The sequence below is a fragment of the Chiloscyllium punctatum genome, chromosome 8 (assembly GCF_047496795.1).
Source record: "Chiloscyllium punctatum isolate Juve2018m chromosome 8, sChiPun1.3, whole genome shotgun sequence".
NCBI classification, from domain to species: domain Eukaryota; kingdom Metazoa; phylum Chordata; class Chondrichthyes; order Orectolobiformes; family Hemiscylliidae; genus Chiloscyllium; species Chiloscyllium punctatum.
Window position 1 is genome coordinate 82612851 of NC_092746.1, and position 23587 is coordinate 82636437.

Below are 23587 nucleotides of genomic sequence, written 5' to 3' on the forward strand. Positions count from 1 at the left end.
GCCCTTCCAGTTCAAGTGCAGTCTGTCCTCCTCGCACAGGTCCTACCTTCCCCAAAAGGATACCTAATGGTCTAGGTATCTGAAGCCCTCCATCCTGAACCAGCTTTGCAGCCATGTGTTAAGCTGCACTTGCTGACTGTTCCTTGCCTCACTGTCTTGTGGCACCGGTAGCAAACCTGAGATCACTACTCTACTCGTCCTGCTCTTCAGCTTCCAACCTAGCTCTCTGTAGTCACTTGTCAGATCTTCAATCCTTTTCCTGGCTATATCATTGGTGCCAATACGGACTATGATTTCTCGCTGCTTACCCTCCCCCTTCAGAATCCTGTAAACCCGAGCGGCGACATCCCGGAGCCTGGCAACATACTTTCCGGGAATACCGTTCCTGACCACGGTGTCTCCTGTCAAACCGTCTAACTATTGAGTGTCCTACCACTAGTGCTTTTCTATTCTCCCCCTTCCCTTCTGAGCCTCAGTGACAGAGACCTGATAACTAAGGCTCTTCCCTGGTAGACTGTCCCTACCAGCAGTATCCAAAACTGCTCTATCTGTTGGTTTCCTTTCCTCCCCCTGACTGTAACCCAGCTGTCCTTATCCTGTGTCTGAGGAGTGACCACCTCCCTGTACATCCTCTCAATTTCTCCCTCAGTTTCCTGAATGATCCAGAGTTCACCCAACTTTTTTTTCAAGGAGCTTGAGTTGGGCGCACTTCCTGCAGATGTGGTCGGCAGAGACATGTAGTGTGTCTCAACTGCCACATTCAGCAGGAGGAACATGCAATACCCCGCTAATCTGAAAGCCCACACAGGACTAAACAAGGAAGAGAAGAAAAGGGGAAAAAAAAGGAGAACCTGAAAACTTACCGAGTTTACAGATTCTTAGTAAGGTTAGAGGAGGTGGGTGGGAGGGAGGGAGTTGGATCTCTGGTTTAGATCTCATCCATTTAAAAACTCTGCCTTCTCTCCTGTGTTCAAAATGGAGGCCCGACTCTCGAGGTAAGTCCTTTTTAAGTGGGAGAAACTGACTTACCCGGCAGCCCTCGCTTCTTTCCGCCCTTTCTCCTCAACACTCTGTTCAGAATGGGGGCCGTCCCTATCTTTCATGGGTAAGAGTTGCTGATGCATGAAATGTTATAATATGAAATACGCATCTGCCAGTTTGTGCATACCTAAGTCCCACTGATCGCAAACTTCATGACTTGATAATCTGCTTTGTCAGTGAATGTGGCATAAATTTTAGGATGCTGAGAGGTGAAGAACTTTTTGTTGCTTGGTAAAAATAATGCCGAGAACTTTTAACATCTGCTTACACAAACAAGATCTTGAAGTAAACACCTCATTTAAAACATAACATCCAAGAATGTGGAACCCTCAATTCTCATTGGATTTTCAGTGTAAATTTGATGCTGAGGTCTCTGAAGTGAGACTCGAGCCCATAACTATCCACCTCAAGGTGATTGTGCTCAAACAGAATTGGAACCTCATCTAAAAATATCTGTTCTATTTTACTAGCAATTTGTGTAATAGGAGTGAAGACTGAGTTAGAAAGGCAACAAATAGTGTTGCATGTTGAATTTGAAGCTGACTGTTGGTTAACGGGGCACTCGAGTTCAGTGAATTCAGTTAGGGAGGGAAGCAGAGAAGTTGTTAAAGCCTAAAGAATAACTGAGTTTGCACATCTTCATTAAGAGGAAAGTCTGGCTTTTAGAGGGTAGATAGTAGCATTCTGGTACAGTCATTAGACTAGCAATTCAGAGTCTTAGATATTAATTTAAATATTACCATTGCAGTTAATTGAGTTTAAATTTAATTCATAAATCTGGAATGTACAAGTGAGTCATAGTCATTATAAGACCATTCCTTACTATTGTCAAAACCCATCTAGTTCTCCTGACCCACTTCTGTCTGCGTGAGACTCTGGACCCATAGTAACATGGTTGACTTTTAATAGTCGATAATGTAGTGCTGGAAAAGCACAGCAGGTCAGGCAGCATCCAAGGAGCAGGAGAATCGATATTTTGGGCATAAGCCCTTCATCAGGAATCATTTTCAATGAAATGACTTTTAAGTGGCCTTCCTTACTTCAAGGGAAATTGGGGATGAGGAACAAATGCTGCCAGCTTGTCAATGCCATAAAATAATAAATTATGTTAAATAGATGAGAGAGGCTCTGAGACTAGATTGTTTTAGTTCTTTTGAAATGCAAATTTCTTTTTCCCTTCCTCTGTCTTTCTGTGCATTTCTCTATTACTCTTCCTTATTTTCCCTACACCCCCAGTTGCTTCTCCCTGTTCTGCTGAGGAAAATATTATTTTGACAAGCGATCTTTAGTCATCTGACTGCTCATGAGCATATTTGATAAACAAAGTACAGAACAACCTTGATTATCCCAACGAGATGGACGGGGAGTATTTTGTTCGATAACTGGTCTGGTAAACAAAGGAAGCCATGCTGAACATAATTATGTAAAAACAGCATGTGGAGTTTTTATTTCGTTTAATCGATAGTGTATGCAAACACTGGATATTGCCAAAAAAATTCATGGTATTTTACAAATAAAATCACTTTTTGTGTAAATAACATTCATTGAGGTGGAGGTCAGTTATTATTTTTCGAAGAAAGTATCCAGCCGCTGTTGCTTGAGGTGCTTGTGTTTCTTTGCTCCACTGCTCCAATCACAGTTTTGTGTACACTTCAAATGATGCATCTATTAGATGTATATTGTTGGCATCAATTTTATCAATCTTAGACAAATATGTCTTTAGACACAATGTTTTGCTTCACAGCAGGTATGAGTCAGAATAATTGTATCTAACATGAAGTAATTTTTAAATTTCAAATACTTACTATCTTTAAAATTAGTTGCATCACAGTAAATATGGATATTTTTGGCAATTTCGCTTGGTCATAATTTCCTGCAATTAAAACACTGGAAATACATAATCCACCTTTTTTATCGCCCAGTACCAACTCCTCACTCATCCTGATTTTATTTCATTCGCCAGTTTTCAAATTGAAACACCATTCAAAATTCTCATCGCAATTCTGACAACATTCTCACCATTTCAGACCAGGTGAAATTCTATCCATTCATTTTCAATCTTATTTGATTACTGGAATGCTCTTCTGATCATCCTTCCTCGAACCCCCAGCCCTACTCCATAAACATTAGACCATTTAAAATCCCAAATGCTGTTGCAGTCAACTCATCATCCTCCTTGCTAATGCACTCAGATTTCCCGATCGCGATTGTTGCACTAGTGTTGATAACATCTTTTTGAAACATTTTTACAGGACTTTGATATCTTGTTTAGATAATCTGAAATTCAGATAACTGAGGTTGTTCTGTATTTTCAAGTGACAATCTTTTTGCTTATGGTCTGAAATAAGCAAGTAGATCATTGTTCTTTTAAACAGGTGTAACGACAAAGGAGGCAAGAAAAAAACAGATGGCAAAGGTGTAAGATACAGGAAACATTGCCAATATTTTTGTTTACCTTTCGTATGGTTAATAATCACATATGCAATGCACTTTATGATGTTAAAGATTCAGATTGTGAAATTCAACTACCTGGCATGTTTTTCTGGTTCTACAAATGCTATTTTTCCTTCAAAATGGTGCCTGCAGTGCAAGTGTGTACTTTTGTTAGACCTGTCAAACATAATTTCAGACAAACCAAAGAAGTGCGGATGCTGGAAATTGGAAATTGCTAAAAAAAACTCAGCAGGCCTGGCAGCATCTGTGGAGTGAAAGCCACGTTAATATTTCAGGTCCAGTAAATCATCATAACAATTCTGAAGAAACTTCACTGGACCCAAAATGTTAACTCTTTCTCTGCTCAGATTCTGCTAGACCTGCTGAGTTCTTACAACAATTTCTCAATTTGAAACGTAATTTTAGTGTGGATGAGTAGTAAGTTTTGAAGTATGGCGAAGGAGGCTCAATCATGACCTCAATCAACCTATTTGACTCTAGCACTACCAATTTGGAGTGTAATGTTCCAGCTTGCCCTTTCTTAACCTTGAGCAGCTCACAATGAGTTCAGCAGCCAGCATAAGTGTCATAAGCACTTTTAAAAGAATCATCAACTGCATTATGTTTGTGATTTGATTTTCTGCTGGTTTTTGCTTTGATTCTAGAAGTATTTTGGTGGTTTCCAGAGTTATTTAAAGTTACTTCGGTCTATTGAGAATAGTATCGTACATGCTATAGAACTTTACCTTTTCTTCATAACTTGTATCCAATCATAGTACAGTAGAATGTATAAACCTTTTGCCTCCAGCATGTCACAGAAGGAATAGAGCAGGCCAAATAGGGAAGCAGCAGCAGGAAAGGGCTCTTCAGAGTAGACTACATTTCACTGAAGGTGTTAGGGGGTGCAGTTCCCCTGAGAAACAGTATTTTAGAAATCTTATTCACTAAGGGCATTCTTATTGTAATCGGCCACTTTCTGCATCCACAAGCATATCCTCAGACAAGGAGAAGGATGGCATAACAAGGAGCTGTGAAATTGATTATGGCCACTAATCACTTATTGGGACTTACTCCAGACCAAAGCAGGTCATGTTTACACCCTCACCCAGTTTTCATGAACAACTATTTAGGTGAGATCAGTGAGGCTATGTATTCTGAGAAAATGGATTTGAAGCATGAAGACATGGCTTCACCAGATTTGCAGGGTTTTCCCCCATCCTGCAGGGTGCCATTTAGTGTGCTAGAATTACTGCGCGCACGCGCGCACACACACACACACACACAGATGTATCAGCAACAAAAGGAATTCTGTGTCGGTGTGAGTCATGAAGATTGTTGCCTGCCAACCTGGCAGCTCATTGACAAGAGGCAAGTAACGTTCATACCATCAGTTCTGAGTGTGATATTCCTCCTTTTTCGCTACCATCCTTTGATTCTTGCAGTTCCCCCATTTTGTGGGCAGATTGCAATTCTTGATCATCTGAAAGCAGAAAGAGATTGTCCTTTGAGAAAGTTGGGAAAGTATGAGATGAATACTTGCACAATCCTCAGCTTATAACTAATTATGTGATGTAGGTTAAGTGGTATGTGAAAAGATGACTTGGGTGTGAGAATAACTTTTTCCATGGATAGAATGTGAACATTACTGGCAAGATCAGCATTTGTTGTCCATCCCTAGATGCCTATGTGACAGCAGTGAATTGCTTTCTTGAACAGTCCATCTAGTATAAATACACTTGCAATAATGTTGGAGGGGATTTCCAGGCTTTGGGACCAGTTATAGTAAAGGGATAGCGATGTAGTTCCAACTTGGGACTGGTTGTGGCTGAAGTGCAACTTGGCAATGGTATCCTTATGCATCTATTGCCCTGTCCTTCTAAGTGGCATTTAGAAGGTGCTGTTGAAAGAGTTTTGGTGAATTGGTGCAGTGTGTGTGTTCTAGCTTTATGTACTACTGTGATTAAGTGTTGTTGGGGAGCACATGACTTTCAAAATGGTAAGTGGGGTGCTAATTAAGTGGGCTTTTTATTCCTGTGTTGAATAAATTGATACAGTGAATGGAAAGTATGCCATCTAAGATAATTGGCATCCAGTGATTCTAGTCATGTTATTTTGTACTAAATATGACTTGAATTTACCCCGATTCCCATTCATTTCATGTTACTAGAGTTCCTTGATTTCATTATGGTCAGATGCTGTGTTTATGTCAATGGCAGTCATTGTCACCTCACCTCCTCTTTAATTCAACTCTGCCTGTGTTGACGCAAATAAATGATTCTGGTAGAACCCAAACTGAATATTGATGGGCAGGTTATTGTGCAAAAGCACTACCTGATAATCCTGGTAATGACATGTATTATTACTTCACTGATGGTCAAGAGTAGACTGGCTTAATTGGTGACTGGATTGGTTTTGTCCTCCATTTTCAGGGTATCACATACCTGGGCAATTTGAGTAGGTACCAATGATGTAGTTCTCCTTAAACAGCCTGATGAAGTATTCAAATATTGTGGAGCATATATCTTCAGTATCACAGCTGGGATAATGTCAAAGCCTATAGTTTAAGTACCTTTAACTGTCTTTTTAATATTGCATAGGGGTGAATCAAAAGACTAGTATCAGTGATTTAGAGGGCCTCGGAGAGCAAAATGGTTAACAACGCTCAGGAAACTTGACATCATTCAGGGCAAAGCAGTTCACTAAATTGGCACTGCACCCATAAACATTCAGTCCCTCAGCACCAGTGCTCAGTAGCTGCACTGTGTGCCATCTCCATGATGCACTACAGAAATTCATCCAGGGCTGTTTAGACAGCATCTTCCATATCCATGACTGCTTCCATTTGGAAGGACTTGGCAGCAAATACATGGGAACACCACCTGCCAGTTCCCTCCAAGCCATTCACCATTCAGACTTGGAAATATATCACTGTTCCTATAGTGTTAGTTCAAAATGCTGGAATTCCCTTTCTAATGACATTGTGTGTCCACATAGGCTGCAATGGATCAAGACGACAGCTCACCACTACCTTCTCAAGGGTGACTAGGGGCCGGCCAATAAATGTTGGCCAACCAGCGATGACCACATCCACGGAATGATTTTTTAAAAAAAAGATTAATTCATAAAACTAAGTCTAACACTTTTTAAAAAATCAATACCTTGTTGGAATACCTGACTAATTAAAATATACTTGCCATTGCTTAATTAATCTGGAGAATTAGTCATCAAGAAGTCTTTATTTTGCATGTCTTCAGAATCACGGCTTAGGTTTTAGAACTAAGGAATGCTACCCAGCAAATATTGTTTTTGTAGTGTATGCACTTTTAATTACATTGTAAAAAATATGCTGTGAAAATTATTTGTGAAGCTGATTTTGTAAATGGGATGTAAGATTTTAAACCGATCTTTTAAAGTTGGAAAAAGCAAATTACTGAAATCGGTGTTCAATTTTATTTGCTTAAAGCTAATTTTGACATTTCAGTTTTAAACTATTCATTTTATAGAGCAATTAAGAAATCAAAATTCAGTACTACTTTTTTTCATTCACCTTACTCATAGAGCTTCATAAGTGAATTTCTTTGTTGTTACAGGCAATCTAATAGGAACCCCATCCAGCATAAAATCATCTGGCAGTTCAGTCCAATCACCGCAAGAGTTTCAAACTTTCACTGAACCAGATACAAGAAGTGATAGTTTCAGTAATTCACAACAGTCCTCAAACAGAGAGACAGCTAAAGGAGAAACTCTTGACCAAGAAGGGACTTTAATTAGTAATAGTCCTGTGCTGGGCCTCCCACCAACATCTGGACCTCCTGAAATAATAAACATTGAACATTCAAAACACACTGAGAGTGGTTGTGAAGATAAAGACATTTCTGATGTTACTACTGTTACTTCAAGTGGTGTATCAGGGTATAAACGAGCTCAAAATTCAGTCGGGGAGGAAGAGGCAGTAAAAGAAAAAAAGAGAAAGGGAAATAAAAAGTACAAACATGGACCTGGCAGACCAAAAGGAAGTAAAAATAAAGATAACGTTTCTCAGCTTTCTCTCTCGTCTGCATCACCATCGTCATCAGTTACATCTGCTGCAGGCAGTGTGGCAAGTGTAAGTCTGCAGAAATCTCCATCCCTACTCCGAAATGGAAGTTTACAGAATCTTAGTGTCAGCTCATCTCCAGCAGGTTCAGGTGGGTGTTTGCATATACTTGTGTACAAAAAAAATCTTTAGTGTTTAAATAAAATCATCTATCTACTAGTCTTCTCATCTCCTTTTTGCTCATCCTCCCTTGGTTTGCTCCAGCCTCCCTCATTTCCTTCTCTCTTTACCCCACTCCCCCCTCCCCCCCCCCCCCCCCCCCCCCCCCTCCCCAATACTTGCCTGCGCACTTCCACCTTGGTATGGTCAAAAGTGTTGCAGAGGATTCTATTCTAGTTATTTACACTATACAGTCGCTTTGATATGGGGTAAATTATTATGATCAAAGAATTTGTGGGGTGTTATTAATAAGATGTTAAATTGTCCATCTACTGTCCAGGCTAGGTGGGTTAGCTGTGGCAAATGTGGGTTACAGGGATAATGTAGGAGGGTGGGTCTGGGTGGACAGGTATTCGGAGAGTCAGTGTGGTCTGGATGGGCCGAATGGCACTTCTACACTCTAGGGCTTCTATAATTCTATGAAAAGCACAAAATGCTGCAAATCTGGCAGTCTTTACAGAGAGTGAAACAGAAATATGCCTCCAGTCAACTATCTTTCATCAGAACTGGGTTATTGATCTAAAAAGTCAATTCTCTTTACACAGCCATCATAGTACGTCCAGCATTTTCTGTTTTGACATTAGATTTTCTGCTTCTTCAGTATTTTGCTTTTGGATTTTCAGAATATTCCAAACACTAGAAAGAGAAACTGAAAGTCACGGAAAGGGAATTCCAAAGAACAGGTCAAGGCAAAAGAAATAGGAATGGACAGAAACCACGGTCAAGATGGGAGGTAAAACTGGATGAAACTTTAAGCATAAGGTGGGGCAAGAACCTTGAGAGTATTAAGATAGGAAATTGATTTTAAAATCAATGTAATGAGCAACTAGAGTACAAAATAGGTAATCATGTGTTGGAACAGTTGAAGGTTGCATAGAAAGAAGGTTGGAAAGCCTACAGTAAGAATATTGAGATCTGGAGATGTGAAAAGTATGGACAAAGGTTTCAGAAAAGGCCTTTAAGTGGAAAATGTTGTTGAGCTGGAAATAAGCTGTATTGGTAATGGTAGAATTTATTAAGTTTATTGTCACCAATAGGATAAGATTAAAGAAGCTGATTTTTAAAAAAAGTATTTTAAGTGACAAGCAGACTGTGTTCACTTAAGGTTTTTACTATGTAGCCCTGTACTACTTCCTATGGTATGTTCTACCACTGCCAGTAGTAATGCTGGGTGGAAATTAGTGCTAACTATTTCAGCATCAATTCTGTAATCTCCTTTTTCATCTTGTAACTTGCACTTGTATAATATTCTGGTTTGCAAAATGTTAAAAGCAGTAGCTGAAATGGTTAAGACAATCAAAGAGTCATCCAGAGATTACTCTCTATCCATGTTCCTGATGGGACAAGACTTCCACAGGCTAGCGATGATAGTCTGAGAATTCAGTAGATATGGTTGTATTTGATGGTTGTTTGGCCTGTCTATGGGCAGCTGGCAATTTTGACACACTCCGAACTTTGTCCCAAGACCCAATGTTAGGAAAGAGAATTTAGTAGGATCGAATGGTCTTGGCTGTACTTGTTTGCATTCTGTTTCGATGTTTAGCTTCATAACAGAGGAGAGAATTAAGAGTCAACTTATAGTAGTGTGGAATTGAATTGGTCACTGGAAATGGTGGGTTCCTTTTCTTAAAGGTATTAGTAAATTTGTTGATGTGTTCATAGAGTCAGAGCTATATGGCATTGAAACAGACCATGCGGTCCAACTCATCCATGCTGACCAGCTATCCTAAATTAATCTAGTCCCATTTGCCAACATTTTGCCCACATCCCTCTTAACCCTTCCTATTCATATACCCATCCAGATGCCTTTTAAATGTTGTAACCAGCCTCGACCACTTTTTCTGGCAGCTCATTCAATACAAGCGCCACCCTCTGTGTGAAAAAGTTGTCCCTTCGGTCCTGTTTAAGTATTTCTCTCCTCACTTAAACATATGCCCTCCAGTTTTGGACTCCGCTACCCTGGGAAAAGATCTTGGCTATTCACCTTATTCGTGCCCCTCATGATTTTATGAACTTTTATAAGATCGCCCTTCAATCTCCGTCGCTGTGGGGAAAACAGCCCCAGCCTATTCAGCTTCTCCTGATAGCTCAAACCCTCCAACCCTGGCAACATCCTTCTAAATCTTTCTGAACCCCTTTCAAGTTTCACAACATCATTTCTATAGGAGGGAAACTAGCATTGAGTGCAGAATTCCAAAAGCGGCCTAACCAATGTCCTGTACAGCTGCAGCATGACATCCCAACTTGAATGCTCAATGCACTGACCAATAAAAGCAAGCATGCCAAATGCCGCCTTCACTATCGTAGCTACCTGCAACTCCACTTTCAAGGAACTGTGAACCCGCACTCCAAGGTCTCTTTATTTAGCAACATTCCCCAGGAATTTACCATTAAGTGTAAGGGTAAGTCCTGCTCTGATTTGCCTTTCCAAAATGCAGCACCTCACATTTATCAAAATTAAACTCAGTCTGCCACTCCTCAGTCCACTGGCCCATCTGATTAAGATCCCACTGTACTCTGAGGTAACCTTCCTTGCTGACCACTACACCACCAATTTTGGTGTCATCTGCAAGCTTAGTAACCATACCTCCAGTGTTCACATCAGAATCATTTATATAAATGACATTAACTGGTTGGACATTAAAATTGCTTTTTTTTAAATAAACCCTTAAGAATAGTGTTGGTAAAGTAATTAACTAAATACTTTCCAACTTCCTCCTTGCGCAACCTTCAACTGTTCTAATACACAATGACATATTTTAGACTCCAACTGCTCATTGCTTTGAATTTAAAATCTATTTCTTATCTTAATGCTGTTAAGCTTCTTGTCCCATCCTGAGTTTCATCCAGTTTTACCTCCTATCCCTTACTTTGACTGTGTTCTTTGACCATTCCCATTTCCTTTGCCTTGACCCCTGTTCTTTGGAATTTCTTTGCCATGATTTTCAATTTTTCTTTGTAACTTTTGGAATATTCTGAAAGTCTAAAAGTAAAATACTGAAGTTGCTGAAAATCTATGTTCAAAACAGAAAATGCTGGAAGTTTTTGTTTTATTTTTAACTCCTTTGCCAATGCTTGGAGTTTTTGTCTAGTTTGTAACCTATGTGCTAAGTACAACAATTTTGCAGGCTTCAGGAAGCTTAAACTAAATAAATGCAAGAATTCATGTATCAAGTTGAATGCATTTTCTGGGTCAATAGCCGCTTGCCTTGTATTAATGCAGTACACAAAAGCATTGTTTCCTTCCATAATTTAATGAGACCCGAGGCATAAATGAAACCAGGTACAAGGAAATTGGTCTTTGAATCCTTTTTGCAAACAATTACCATGGATCTTAATTCAAAGAAGAATGTTCTGTCTTCAGAACCAGCAAATCAACAGTGTTTACAGAATCAGGTTTTGTTGGATTTTGACTTCATAAAACTGAACATATGATATTTTAAAGGAGATCCCCATTTCATTAGCAATATTTTTCTGTTTTTATTTGTTACATTGAAATAGGTATAATTAAACACTTTACATAAAGTGTCAGAAAATTGAAGCAAACATTCCTATTCTCCTCTGCCCAAGCCCATGCATTTTTTTCACCCAAACCTTTATCCAATTTCTCTTTTAAGTTGAAGAATCTCTCAGATAGTGCTTCCAAATCATTAAACCTAATCACACCTCTGCCAATTTTCTGCCAAATTAGTTTAAATCTGCCTCTTCTGGTTGTCGTGCTTCCTATCAATGCCAACAATTTACATTTTTTTGATCTAGCAAAACCGTTTTATTTTATACATCTCTTTTGTGAAAACTCTCTCTTTATCATCTCTGGTCTAAAGAGAATAATTCAGCTTCTCTCATGTCTCCTAGCAGGAGTACCTCATCTGTAATGCCTTCCAAGCAAAGCTCCTCTACATCCTGTTTATGAGCTTGATAACCTTTCAGAAGTATTGTGTTGGACTGTACATAGTACTCTAGTTTTGTCTACCAGTGATGTATTAAAGTTTATAGTTTACTGACAACCTTATATATTTGTAATGTCACCTTCCGAAGTTTTCTGCACACCATTTTGCTCCTGCATTTCTCTTAACATCGTACCACTTACCTTATTTATGTCTCCTTCTGTCACCTCTGCATCATTGTTCAAGGAATCAAGTTGCAGTTGAGAAATTTCAACACAGATTGTAGGCTGACACTTTATTGCAACATTGGAAAATGTTGCATTGTCAATGTTGATGTCTTTTGAAACTGAGTCCCTATCTGCTGTCTGAGGTAGAGGTAAATGTTCACATGATACTATATTGTACAAAACCACCGAAGTTCTTCCTGGTGTCCTCAATATTTATGATCAATGTTTCTGAGACACTGCTGACATTAAAGGTAGTGAACAGTATTGATGAGTTGAGCATTGTGATGATAGGAAGATAAAGCTTGTCAGCGATGCATCCGTTTCAGCAACAGAGAAACTTACATTTTGAGAAATAAACTGGAAATATTTTTGAAAAATGTAAATAACTTGAGACACAGATGAAGATTTTACAAGCAAGATGGAAGGTTAAAATAAATGTCTTACAACATGAGCAGTGGAAAATGCACTATTTGGTCCTATGTTGTATAGGACAGGAGAGAAAAGTTAGGAAAGGGTACAGTTAATCACACAATGTAAGTTTTGTGATGCGATAGAATCGATAACAATACTTGGCTTGAAAATAATAAAATGCTGGAGATCACAGCGGGTCAGGTAGTATCCACAAAGAGAAGGCAAGCTAGCATTTCGAGTCTAGATGACTTTGTCATAGCTGGCATGAAGTGTGGAGGGAGGAGCATTTATGCAATAGTGGTGGGGGTGGGGGGTGGGACAGGAAGGATGTTGCTAGTTTAGATGAAGTGATCAGAATGTGAGAATGGCAGAACAAAGTGTTTGTCTAAGTGGCACTTTGGGGGGAGAAAACAGTCCCACCGGGGTTGGGGAAGCGGAAAGAGGGCATGTTGACAGATGTAAAATTAAAGCTAAAAGGAAGGGCAAGAATGGGGATGGGTTCCCAGTTTGAAGGTGTTGATCTCACTATCAAGTCCAGAAGTTTGTATGGTACCTAGTCTGAAGATGAGATGTTGTTCCTCCAGTTTGTGCTGTAATTTGTTGGAGCATTGCAGCATGCTGAGGACAGAAATGTGGGCATGAGTGGGACGCTGTGTTAAAATCACCTCTGGTCCATGTGCAAGCATGACCCTGACTTTCCTGCAGCTCTGGTGTTCCCATGCACCCCCCCCCACAATTGCATAAATGCTGGCCCCTCCACACTTCACGCCAGCTCTGATGTTGTTATCCAGACTCCCTGTTAGCTTACTTTCTCTCCATGGACGCTGCCTGACCCATTGTGATCTCCAACATTTCTTGTTTTCAGCATAGATTCTTACAACTGCAGTAATTTGCTCCTACAAGACTTGGCTTATTTATGCTGTTTTTTTGACCAATTGAAGACCAATCTGTGATCTGTGCCTGGGCCACGTGGAGGGTTGAAATGTTTGGTGCATGTGCTGTTGATAATGGATGATGGTGATGGGTGTGGGGTGGTATGGTGATGTCAGGGAACGTGAACAGTGGAAGGCGAGCCGAAAAACCAAGAAATTCTGCCGGGATTGTTTCTGTAAATATTGGGGTGAAATAGATAAGAAATGCTTCAGATATTGAAGCAGTCAACATTCAAATACAGCGAGATCTGGAAATATCCAGACTTGGACTGATGTCCAATCTTAAAAAAAATTGTTGAGCATGATAAAATGACAAGAATAGTTATTTGACACAACTTCCATTCAAAAGTGTTTTTTATGTTTTTTTTAAAAAGTCACTAAAGTTGAATGAAAACTTTTTTTACAATTGTCAGCAGAAATAATTAAATGGATGATTTCTATCAACAAAGATATTGAAAACTATGTACATCCCTGGCATCCCTTATTATGGGTAGCAGTATGTGGTGAGCAGCCTCAAGTCAGAGTGGAGGAAATGTTTTGCTGAAATGGCATCAGTTGACTGAGGCATGATAAACTACATTAAAACCACGTGGTGACGCTGGTGTTGGACTGGAGTGGATAAAGTCAAAAATCACGTGACACCAGGTTTTTATCCAAACTTATGCGAAAGTGAGGACTGCAGATGCTGGCGATTAGAGTCAAGATTAAAGTGGTGCTGGAAAAGCACCAGCAGGACAGGCAGCATCGGAGGAGCAGGAAAATCGGCATTTTGGGCAGGACCCCTTCATATTATGCTCCTATGATGCTGCCTGACCTGTGCTTTTCGAGCACCTCTCTACTCTTTTTTTTAATCCAAACCTGTTGGATTATAACTTGATGTTGTGACTTTGGTTTTAATATAGTCAAAATCAAATCAAGTCACACTTAAATTATCCAGATCTAAAATCTTACCAGTGTTAAAGCAAAGCAATACTAAATGGGACAACATTCAGTGAGCATTTCTGTAAATGATTGCAGCACATTGATGAATGCGAAGCTTCACATAGTAAGTTAGATTAATTTTTGAGCTGAGATTTGCACAATCTGTTTTTCTTTTCAGGTGTTTACACAAGTAATGACACACCAGTTTCACTGCAGAATACTCTACCAGGCTTGAGCTGCAGTACTCCACTTTCCAGTTCTATTTTACCTCCACAAAGTGCAGCCCATTCACAGCAGGTGTGCACATCACCTTCAGCTCCTGTTTCTGTTGCAGCAATGGTTTCTACAACCCAGGTAAGAGATTATTTACTGGTTTAAGAACTAAAAGACCCTAGCTTAACTGTAGCATGAAACATATAATTTGATCTTTTTTATTGGAATACAATATTATTTTGACCCCACCTTTTTCTACCAATGTGCCCTCAGTCACTTTCGGGGAAAACATAAAATCATCTGCCTGTGCTCAGTTCTCTGGGCACATAATGTCCTTGATATTTTAACTGTGTGGCAAATCTTCTTTGGTTAATGTTAGAATAGACTAAATGTAGGGTCATCACAGGTACTGCTTTTACTCGCACAATTCTGGCAGGAAATAATGATCAGAGCATCATGTCTGAATTATTTTCTTTTTACCTACCTCTCCATGTATGATTTGAATTGCTGACTGGGTCAGATTAGTAATGGAGTGGAAATTGAACTTAGCCCTTTTGTGAACTGGCTATTCTAGCACAGTTAAATGAAAATTGTATTAATTGTTTGCCTCACTTTAAACGACCATTCATTATGTCCATTAAATAAATGGTAAAGGCTCACAGCTAATATTTGATTAGGTTATAAAATGATTTTTGTGTACAACAAATTCTGTAATTCTTTTTGTGCCAGTCAATAAACAACAAGCACCATTGATTATGGTGATGAATTTTGAAGACTCTTTTTTAAAAATAAAGGTTCTTCCAAAAATGGATGCAACTCATACTGCATAAAATATGAATTGATGTGGGTGGTCACTGAGTTGAAATGTGGAAAAAACCATGCAGCAAGATCTGGACAGTATTCAGGCATGGGAAGGCAAACGACAACTAACATTCTTATCACAGATGTGCTACCTCCAATAATAGAGAACTTAGAATCATCTCATGATATTCAACAACATCACCATCACTGAATCCACCACTATCAACATCCTGGAGTGCAGGGGAGCAGTTCAGAGGCTATGAATCCTGCAACGACCTGACTCCATGAGGCCAGTCCACTGTCCACAAGACATCTGGGGTTTGTTGGAATATTCCCAACTTGTCTGGATGAGTGTAGCTTCAAACATATTCAAAAGTTTAATCCCATCCAGGACAAAGCAATCTGCTTGATTTGTGTTATTGCCATATTGATTTCCTCCACCACTGTGACAGTAATGTGTGCCATAATGTGCCCTGCAGAATTTCAACAAGCCTCCTTACACAATACCTTCCAACTCATGATTACTACCATTTAGATGGACAGGAGCAGCAAATGTATATGAACTTAACACCTGCAAGATTCTCTGCAAACCAAACAGCATCCTGACTTTGGAAATGTATCACCATTTATTCATTGATTTTTGGGTCAAAGTTCAGGAACTCCCTCCTTAACAGCATTGTGGAGGTACCTCCATTAAGGGGACTGCAGTGGTTCAAGATGGCAGCTACCCACCACCTCCCAATAACCATTAGGATTGGCAGTAAATGTGGCTATTGGTTCAGATATCAAAGTCCCACCATGGTGTTTAAAATGCCCTTTTAAGGCCTCTGGCGTGGGTGGTTGCAGTTTTGAAATATGAAAAACAACTGGAAATTCAGACTACATTAATGTTGCATGGCTTATTTAATGAAATGTTTGTGCAAAGGTACTTCAGTTGCTATCACAGATTTTAAAAATACTGTCAAATTGATTCGCTTTGGCAATCAGTGCAAAACGTTCTTTGAATTGCTTTAGTCGTTTTGTCTCAATGACTAAACGATTAATCGTATCATTGTAAGGATCATACCCTGAATCAGATTTGACATTTTAACTTGCAGGCTCATCTCACCACAATAATTTATCTTTCTTTCCATTGAATTGGATGTTCGGTCTTTTTAGAATGATTTCATGATACTTTATGTAGGAATTAGATCCCACAATTAGATAATGCCATCACACCGCATCAGGTGAGAGAGAATGCATATTTCCACTTTTCTTTTCGTCCATGAAACTTTTACTAATTCTATTCTACTGTAACATGCTCTGTGGATAGTTTGTTGAAACATGCATTTAAAAGTTGAAGTACAGGCTTCCTACCTTCTGATGTCACTGTAATGTGGGTGTTATTTCCTCCCCAGGCATCTTTTGAATTCATTTGTTATTAGGGATCTGAATGCATCCCGCACTACTGGCCTTTATCCTTTACATAGGACACTGGTTCGTAAATTATTGATAAGTATCTTCACTCCATCTTTACAAATCTACCTGTTGACATGGGCATGGGCAGAATCTCCTATTGGGGACTTAATGTTTGGCATGACTTTATTTTTGGGATTTTTCTTTTGTTTATTCAGGAGAAATAGATGTTGCTGGCTGGGCCAGCATTTCTTGCACTTGACAAGGCGGTAGTGAGCTGCTCACTTGAACTGCTGTGTTCTATTTGGTATAGGTAGACCCCCATAGATCTGCTATACGGCCTAGTGCCAATGTGAATCTTGTCTTCTCATGCTGGTGTTCTCACTAAAACTTATTAAAATTTTGCACACAGCCCATTAAGCATATTGAAATTCAGGAGTGCTTCATTCATGACGCTAATGTGGCTCAGTGATACTTGTGATTTTGCTGCTGACAAAGCCATTAACAACTGGATTATTTGGCATTGTAGTCCCTGGGTAGTATCTGTGCCATCTTGTTCTTCTGTTACAACATAAGACTATTTCATTCTGTAAAGCAGCAACACTGACTATGCCTTGGTCTGAAATTTTTGCAGGAATTGTGATTTGATTCGGTCTGCTTCAATGCACACTTTCACCAGAGATGCAGTGTAACTCGATGATTTTTGAAGTCCCATTCTGATATTTGCATCTAAAGATCAGGCCAGTGTCCGGTCCCTTTTCTGTTAGCACATTTGGTCTTTAGCATCATCTGCAAGATGGATGCCTTTCCTTTCATTCTTGCACCAATTTTTCACGAACGTTAAATTCCTTCACTAACATGGTTATTTGACAGGTTAGAAGTTTTTGACTTTTAGCTTGAAAGTAGCATCATACAATTGTATCACTTTTGCTGGAAGACCCATTTCTGTTCGTCATTTGCCATAGCCTGTTCTGTGTAGGCGTGATTTATTTACAGACTAACTCAGAGTTGACATAGTAACTGGTTGACACCCTTTCTTTTTCTCCATACTGTAAATTGTTGTGACTATTTGAAATTTGACATTTTTGTATTTGTCTGAGTGAGTACAAAACTAACAACTTTGACAATATGCCTCACTTTTCTAACAATATTTTAGAATTTCCAGTATATATCACTCCTTTCATTATCCTTGACAATGTCCGTAAATCTCTCTCAGCTTTGCACTTTACCTTAGGGAGAGGCTGAATAAGCTGGGGTTGTTGTCCCTGGAGTATCGGAGGCTGAGGGTTGACTGTAGAAGTTTTATAAAATCATGAGGGGAATGGATAGGCTAAATAGACAAGTTCTTTTCCCTGGGATGGGAGAGTCCAGAACTAGAGTGCATAGGTTTACAGTGAGAGGAGAAATATTTAAAAGGGACCAAAGAGGCAACTGTTTCATGCACAGGGTGGTGCGTGTATGGAATGAGCTGTCAGTGGAAATGGTGGAAGCTGGTACAATTACAATATTTGAAAGGTATCTGGGTGGGTATATGAGTGGGTGGGGTTTGGAGGGATATGGGCCAAGTGCCATCAAATGGCACTAGATTAGGTTAGGATAAAAGGTCGGTATGGGCAAGTTGGACCGAAGGGTCCGTTTCATGTTGTACGTCTCTTACTCTGACTTGATGTTGTCTGAAGTTACTTCCTTGTTAATTTCATTGTACTTTGCTCCATCAGAAGCATTTAAAATATTTCAAAAAAAATGAATGAATGTTCTGTAACTTACCCTGGTGATTAATTTTGTGTCTTGTATCCACCCTCATTTTTCTTAGATGCTTGCTTCGTGTTTCAGGTGTCCGGGTGCTGTACCTGAGTCAGATCTTTCTCTGTGTTGACCCAGTAACACCTAATTCTTAGTGGTAAGATAGTTCTGCAACTATCTATCTTGCCTGTTTTTTGGCACATTTGCCATTCAGTTGGGTAGCTGATTGGTCCATTGTGGAATTGCCATAAGAAAAAACAGCCCATTTGAAGCTACTTCTCCTATTCCCCACTTTAAAGATAAAATTATGCTTTGGATGTGAGCAAGACTAGCAAGACAACATTTCTTCCTTACTCGTGTTAGCCCAAAAATAGTAGTCTATTCTTAATGAAAAGGAATAGTACACATTTATCTTGTACCAAGATGTACCAAAGCATTTTATCATTGAGTGCTTTAAAGTGTAGTCATTCTTCTCATGTTGGAAAAGTGGCAGCTAAATTGAACACAGCAAAGCTCTACAGTAGCAACCGAATACATGACCATACACCTGTTTCATTGATGTTCGAGGAAGCAATATTGATCAGAATCAAAAGTACTCCTGTGCTCTACTTCTGAGCAATGCCCCAACCCTCACCTTCAAAAGATAGGTACCAATTTAAATCTTACTAAAATATGGTACCCACAGTACTACACTAGAATCAACTTGTCCTATACTTAATAGTTTGCTTATGACTTACTTTAAAACAGGCCACTTCTGCAAGTGTTAAGAATTGACTCTATAGTGTAAGATTACAGTTGCGTGTAAGCCGGACTCATTGAGCACCTCCATTTGGAATATTCATAAACTCTGTTGTACGCGGTCCAGCAGGTTTCTTGGCAATGATTTTTTTCCCCTTGTTCATAATTATTATTTTTATTGAACTCAGTTTCAAAATTTTTCACTGTGGCATTTGGACTTCATTCTGGAGAGAGCGAAAAAGGAACAGAGTCATGTTTATCTAGCAGAGGGAAAGAACAAATAACATAATGTACCATTTCTAAACTTGAAATCGGCTAACCTGTAAAATGAAACTGCAACTAATGATTGACAGGATAATCTATGGTGGAGCAGCCATTAAGAAGGGCATGTATTGGGTGTAAGTGAGGTACTATGAGACCATAAGAAATAGAAACAGGTATAGGCCATTCAACCCCTTGAGCCTGCATGGCTGATCTTACTCCTGTCCACTTTCGTGTCCTTTCCCAATAGCCCTTAATTCCTCTAATGATCAAGAATCTATCTCAGCCTCAAGTACATATAAGGATTGTGCCCCACAGCTCTCTGTGGCAAGGAGGTCCGAATAAATTTAATCCTCCAAGCGAATAAATTTATCTTCCTTTCAATCTTAAATTGGCGCCCCTTTACTCTGACATAATGTGCTCTTGTCCTAGACTCCCATGATGGGGAGCATCCTCTCAGCATTTACCGTGTTACATACCATGCGAATCCTATATTTTTCACAGAGATCACCTTTCACACTTCTGATCTAAAACTGAGTATAGTTGTCACCTGTTTAGTCTTTGCTCATAAGACTATCTCACCATACCATTATCCCATTGAATCTTCTGTGAACTGCTTCCAAAGAAATGATATATTTCCTTAAATAAGGGGACCAAAACTGCTCTCAGTACTCCAGATGTGGTCCCACCAGCACCTTGTACACTTGCAATACAACTTCTGTACTCTTAAACTCCAAATAATTTGAAATAAGGGCCAACATTCCACTAGCCTTCCTGATGACCTGCTGTACCTGTATACTAGCTTTCTATGTTTCACATAGAAGTAACCCCAAATCCCTTTGTGTTGCAGCTTTTCTCCATTTAAATAACACTTCTGTTGTTCTCGCTTCCAAAATGAACAACACATTTTCCCACATTATACACCATTTTCCAACTGTTTGCCCACTTATTTAACTTATCAATATCTCTCTGCAAACTGTATCCCCTTTCCACCCATATTTGGTGACAGTACATTCAATTCTTTCCTCTAAGTCATTAAGATATTTATTGTAAATGGTTGCTGTCCCAGTATGATCTCTGTGGAAATTGGTCAGTTGCAGGTTGCCAATCTGGAAATGCTTTCTGGAAGTCCAAATAAAACACTGATTCTGCTCTACCTACTGTGAGACTTGCTCAAAGTTCTAATAAATTAGTCACACCCAATTTCCTTTTTATGCAGCCATGCTGATTCTGTTTGATTAGATTGATTTTCAAAATATGCTTCTTTTACTTCCTCAGTAGTTGATTTCAACATTTGTCCAGCAACAGATGTTAGGCTACTTGGCCCATGGTTATCTGCGTTTTGCATCCCTCTGTTTTTGAATAGGACTGTTACGTTGGCTCAGTCCTCCTAGTTGTTCTTCAGAATCCAAAGATTTTTGGAAAATTATAACCAATGCATCCACTATTTCTGGATCCTAGGATGCAAGCCATCAGGGCCTGGGACTTATCTGCCTTCAGCCCCCATTAATTTGTCTAATGCCACTCCTGTGGTCCTCCTGGTGGGACTTAATTCTTCACTGTATTCTTTAACATTAATTACATGTTTGAAGTAACTTCCACTGTAAGGGCTTTTGCATCACAACTATGGCGATGTGCAATAAATTCATTCAGTTTAAAAATCTGAGTTTGAATGTATTTAATGATCTGGCCTTGACAGCCCTCTACAATAAAGAATTCCCCAGAAAAGCACCATCTTAGGGAAAAATCCTTCCCATCTCTCTCAATTTGGTTACCCCTTACACTGAGTTTGTACTTCTGGTTTTAAGGGGAAATAACCCTCTCAAGCCCTCTAAGAATCCTACATGTTTCAATAAAATCTCCTCTCATCTTTTCTAAAGAGCCTAATATACTCAACCTCTCCTCATTAGACAATCTCTCCATACGTGGGATCAACATAGTGAACCATCTCTGGATTGCCTCAATTGCATTATATCTTCAGATGTTCTGTTCACAATTCTGTGTGGTCTGACTAATACCTTGTATTTTCTCTATTTTTATACTGCATTCTCTTTGAAATAAAGGTTAATAGTCCATTTATGTTCCCTATTCCTGACTAAATTTGGATACGAGCTTTTTGTGCTTCATGCACAAGGATCCCAAATCCCTTTTCAGTCTGTCTTCATTTAAATACAGGTTGTTCTGCTATAACACATGTTTCATTAACATACATTCGCTGTAACTCGATTGATGAATTGGGGTCACTGTTTCTAAAGCATGAACTTGTAAAACTTGTATTGGCTGTGATGCAACTGCATCACCCACACTAAGTGCTGCTTCTAAAGCGTGATTTTTCTATAATGCAGGATTGCACAAGAAAGCAGCCATCGTGTCATAGACAAACTATCTGTAATCAGCTCTTCTATTTTTCCTGCCAAAGTACATAACCTCATTTTTCATGCAATATTCTACCAATCAAGTTTTTGTCTACTTATTTGCCCTATCTATATCCCTCTGCAGATGTTGTCATCGTTTCATGCCATATTACAGACTTGTGTGTAATTTATTAATTCAATTATAGCCCATTCATATCTGTTACCCAAGCCATTAATATGGTAAATCTTTGACTATGATCTCCAGCATTTGCAGTCCTTAGTTTATCCTTCTGTGTGGTAGAGCTTGTGGTTTGGAAGATGCTGTCAAAGGGGCCTTAGTGAGTACTGCAACACATCTTGTAGCTCCTCCACATGGCTGACATTTTGTATGGTTTTGGATGGGGTGCCATTCAAGTGGATATTTTGTCCTGAATGGTGTCATACTCTTTAAATATTATTGGAGCTGTATCCATGCATTGTATTAAATTACGCTTCTATGTTGTGGTGGATAGGGACTGGGGAGACAAAGTTGACTTATGCACCTGACCTGTTGTAGTATCCAAATCATTTATATGGCTGGTACAGTTCAGTTTCTGATCAGTGTTAATTTCTAGAATGCTAATAGTGCAAGGGTACTGATTTAGGATTTTGAGCAAGAAATGCCAGATGGATGCAAGGAAGATTTGTTTTGAAATGTATTGGTTGGGAACAACCTGGAAATTGCTGCCTGTGAAGCAGGAGGCAACATAACAAATTCCAAAGGTCTTTGAATGTTCTTGGGGGGAAAAAAAAATGTTTGCAAGGCTACAGATATAAAACAAGGGTTAATTGTAATGCTTTCTAGTAACTAGTATTCCAAGGGCCAAATGATGACATTCTGTGACTATTGGATTCTTCCTTTTGCACAATAGCTCCCATTAGCATAGTTTTAATGTTGCTTGGTACTCGATCAATACTTATGATTTGTATGAAATAAATTGTCAATGATTGCATATTTCTTCCCCAGTCAGTTTCCCCAGTTGCTCTGAAGTCCAAGAGTTACAAAAATCTGTAAAGCCAGATGAAGGGTTTCCACAATATCTGTGAATGGGCTAGTGTTGAAGAAGGCCCTGGAACGAGCACATGTGATTTGTTGTCTGTTATGCCATTATGCAAACCTACAGCAGATCAAGCCCGAAGTCAAGAACACTGAGAGTGCAGACAACTTGGGCTTTTGATGAGTGCTAGAGACTAGACCAGTCTCCTCCAAAATATATTATGGAGATATCCTAGATCCTAACTTTCATTTTACTTTAAAGGCAAGTGTAAGGCATTCTGTTCTGGATATGATTCTATTGGTTTACCACTAAGCTGTATACAAAGCGTACTTTATTCTTAGAATGCAACAAAACAAAGGATTGGTACTTTGTTGACATACTTAACAAAGCAATGTATTATTTAACCACTAATTATTAATTGTTCCAATATAGGCAGCATCCCATAAACACACCCTTCAGCTAAATGCAATGCAGCAAAATAGTTTTTGTTCTCATGTGCTGTCTCTCTTCAGTCCAATGGAAAGAAACACTGATAGAAACAATCTGCCCCTTCTGATTTCTAAGAGGAAAATTCTATGTCTGAGTCTTAAATCTAGCAGCAGAGTGGACTCTCTGTCTCCTCCAGCAGCTAGCCAACAAAAATCCAGCTGAAATCAAAACCAAAGTGCTCTGGCTCTGTGAGAGCCTGATTATGCATGCTCATGGTTTTGTCTTACACTGGGGAAAAACTCGAAGCTACTTACAACTGTGACAAAACTCCTCTGCAAGAGAAATGGGAGAGAACGTATCTCTTAAAGGCACATCTTCACATGAGGAAGAAGTACTTGTGATCAGATCCTTTCAATGTCATTTTTAAAATAGCTTTCAAATAAATCTGAGAGATCTATTTCCCATGAACTCAATACAATGTGGGATATTGGTGTATTTGTCACACTCCT

At 39.2% G+C, this 23587-nt stretch overlaps 1 protein-coding gene across 10 annotated transcripts in view; it reads left to right on the forward strand.

The window, feature by feature from the left end:
• mllt10 (MLLT10 histone lysine methyltransferase DOT1L cofactor) overlaps nt 1-23587 on the forward strand; it is a 298105-nt gene that overhangs the window by 133715 nt on the left and 140803 nt on the right. For all 10 annotated transcript variants that reach the window (XR_011961382.1, XM_072575936.1, XM_072575937.1 and 7 more), the window contains 2 exons: nt 7065-7661; nt 14286-14461. Coding sequence is in view for 9 of the 10 variants with exons in the window: in XM_072575936.1 (XP_072432037.1) it covers nt 7065-7661; nt 14286-14461 (773 nt within the window). In the remaining variant the exon portion in view is untranslated. The remainder of the gene's footprint in view (nt 1-7064; nt 7662-14285; nt 14462-23587) is intronic.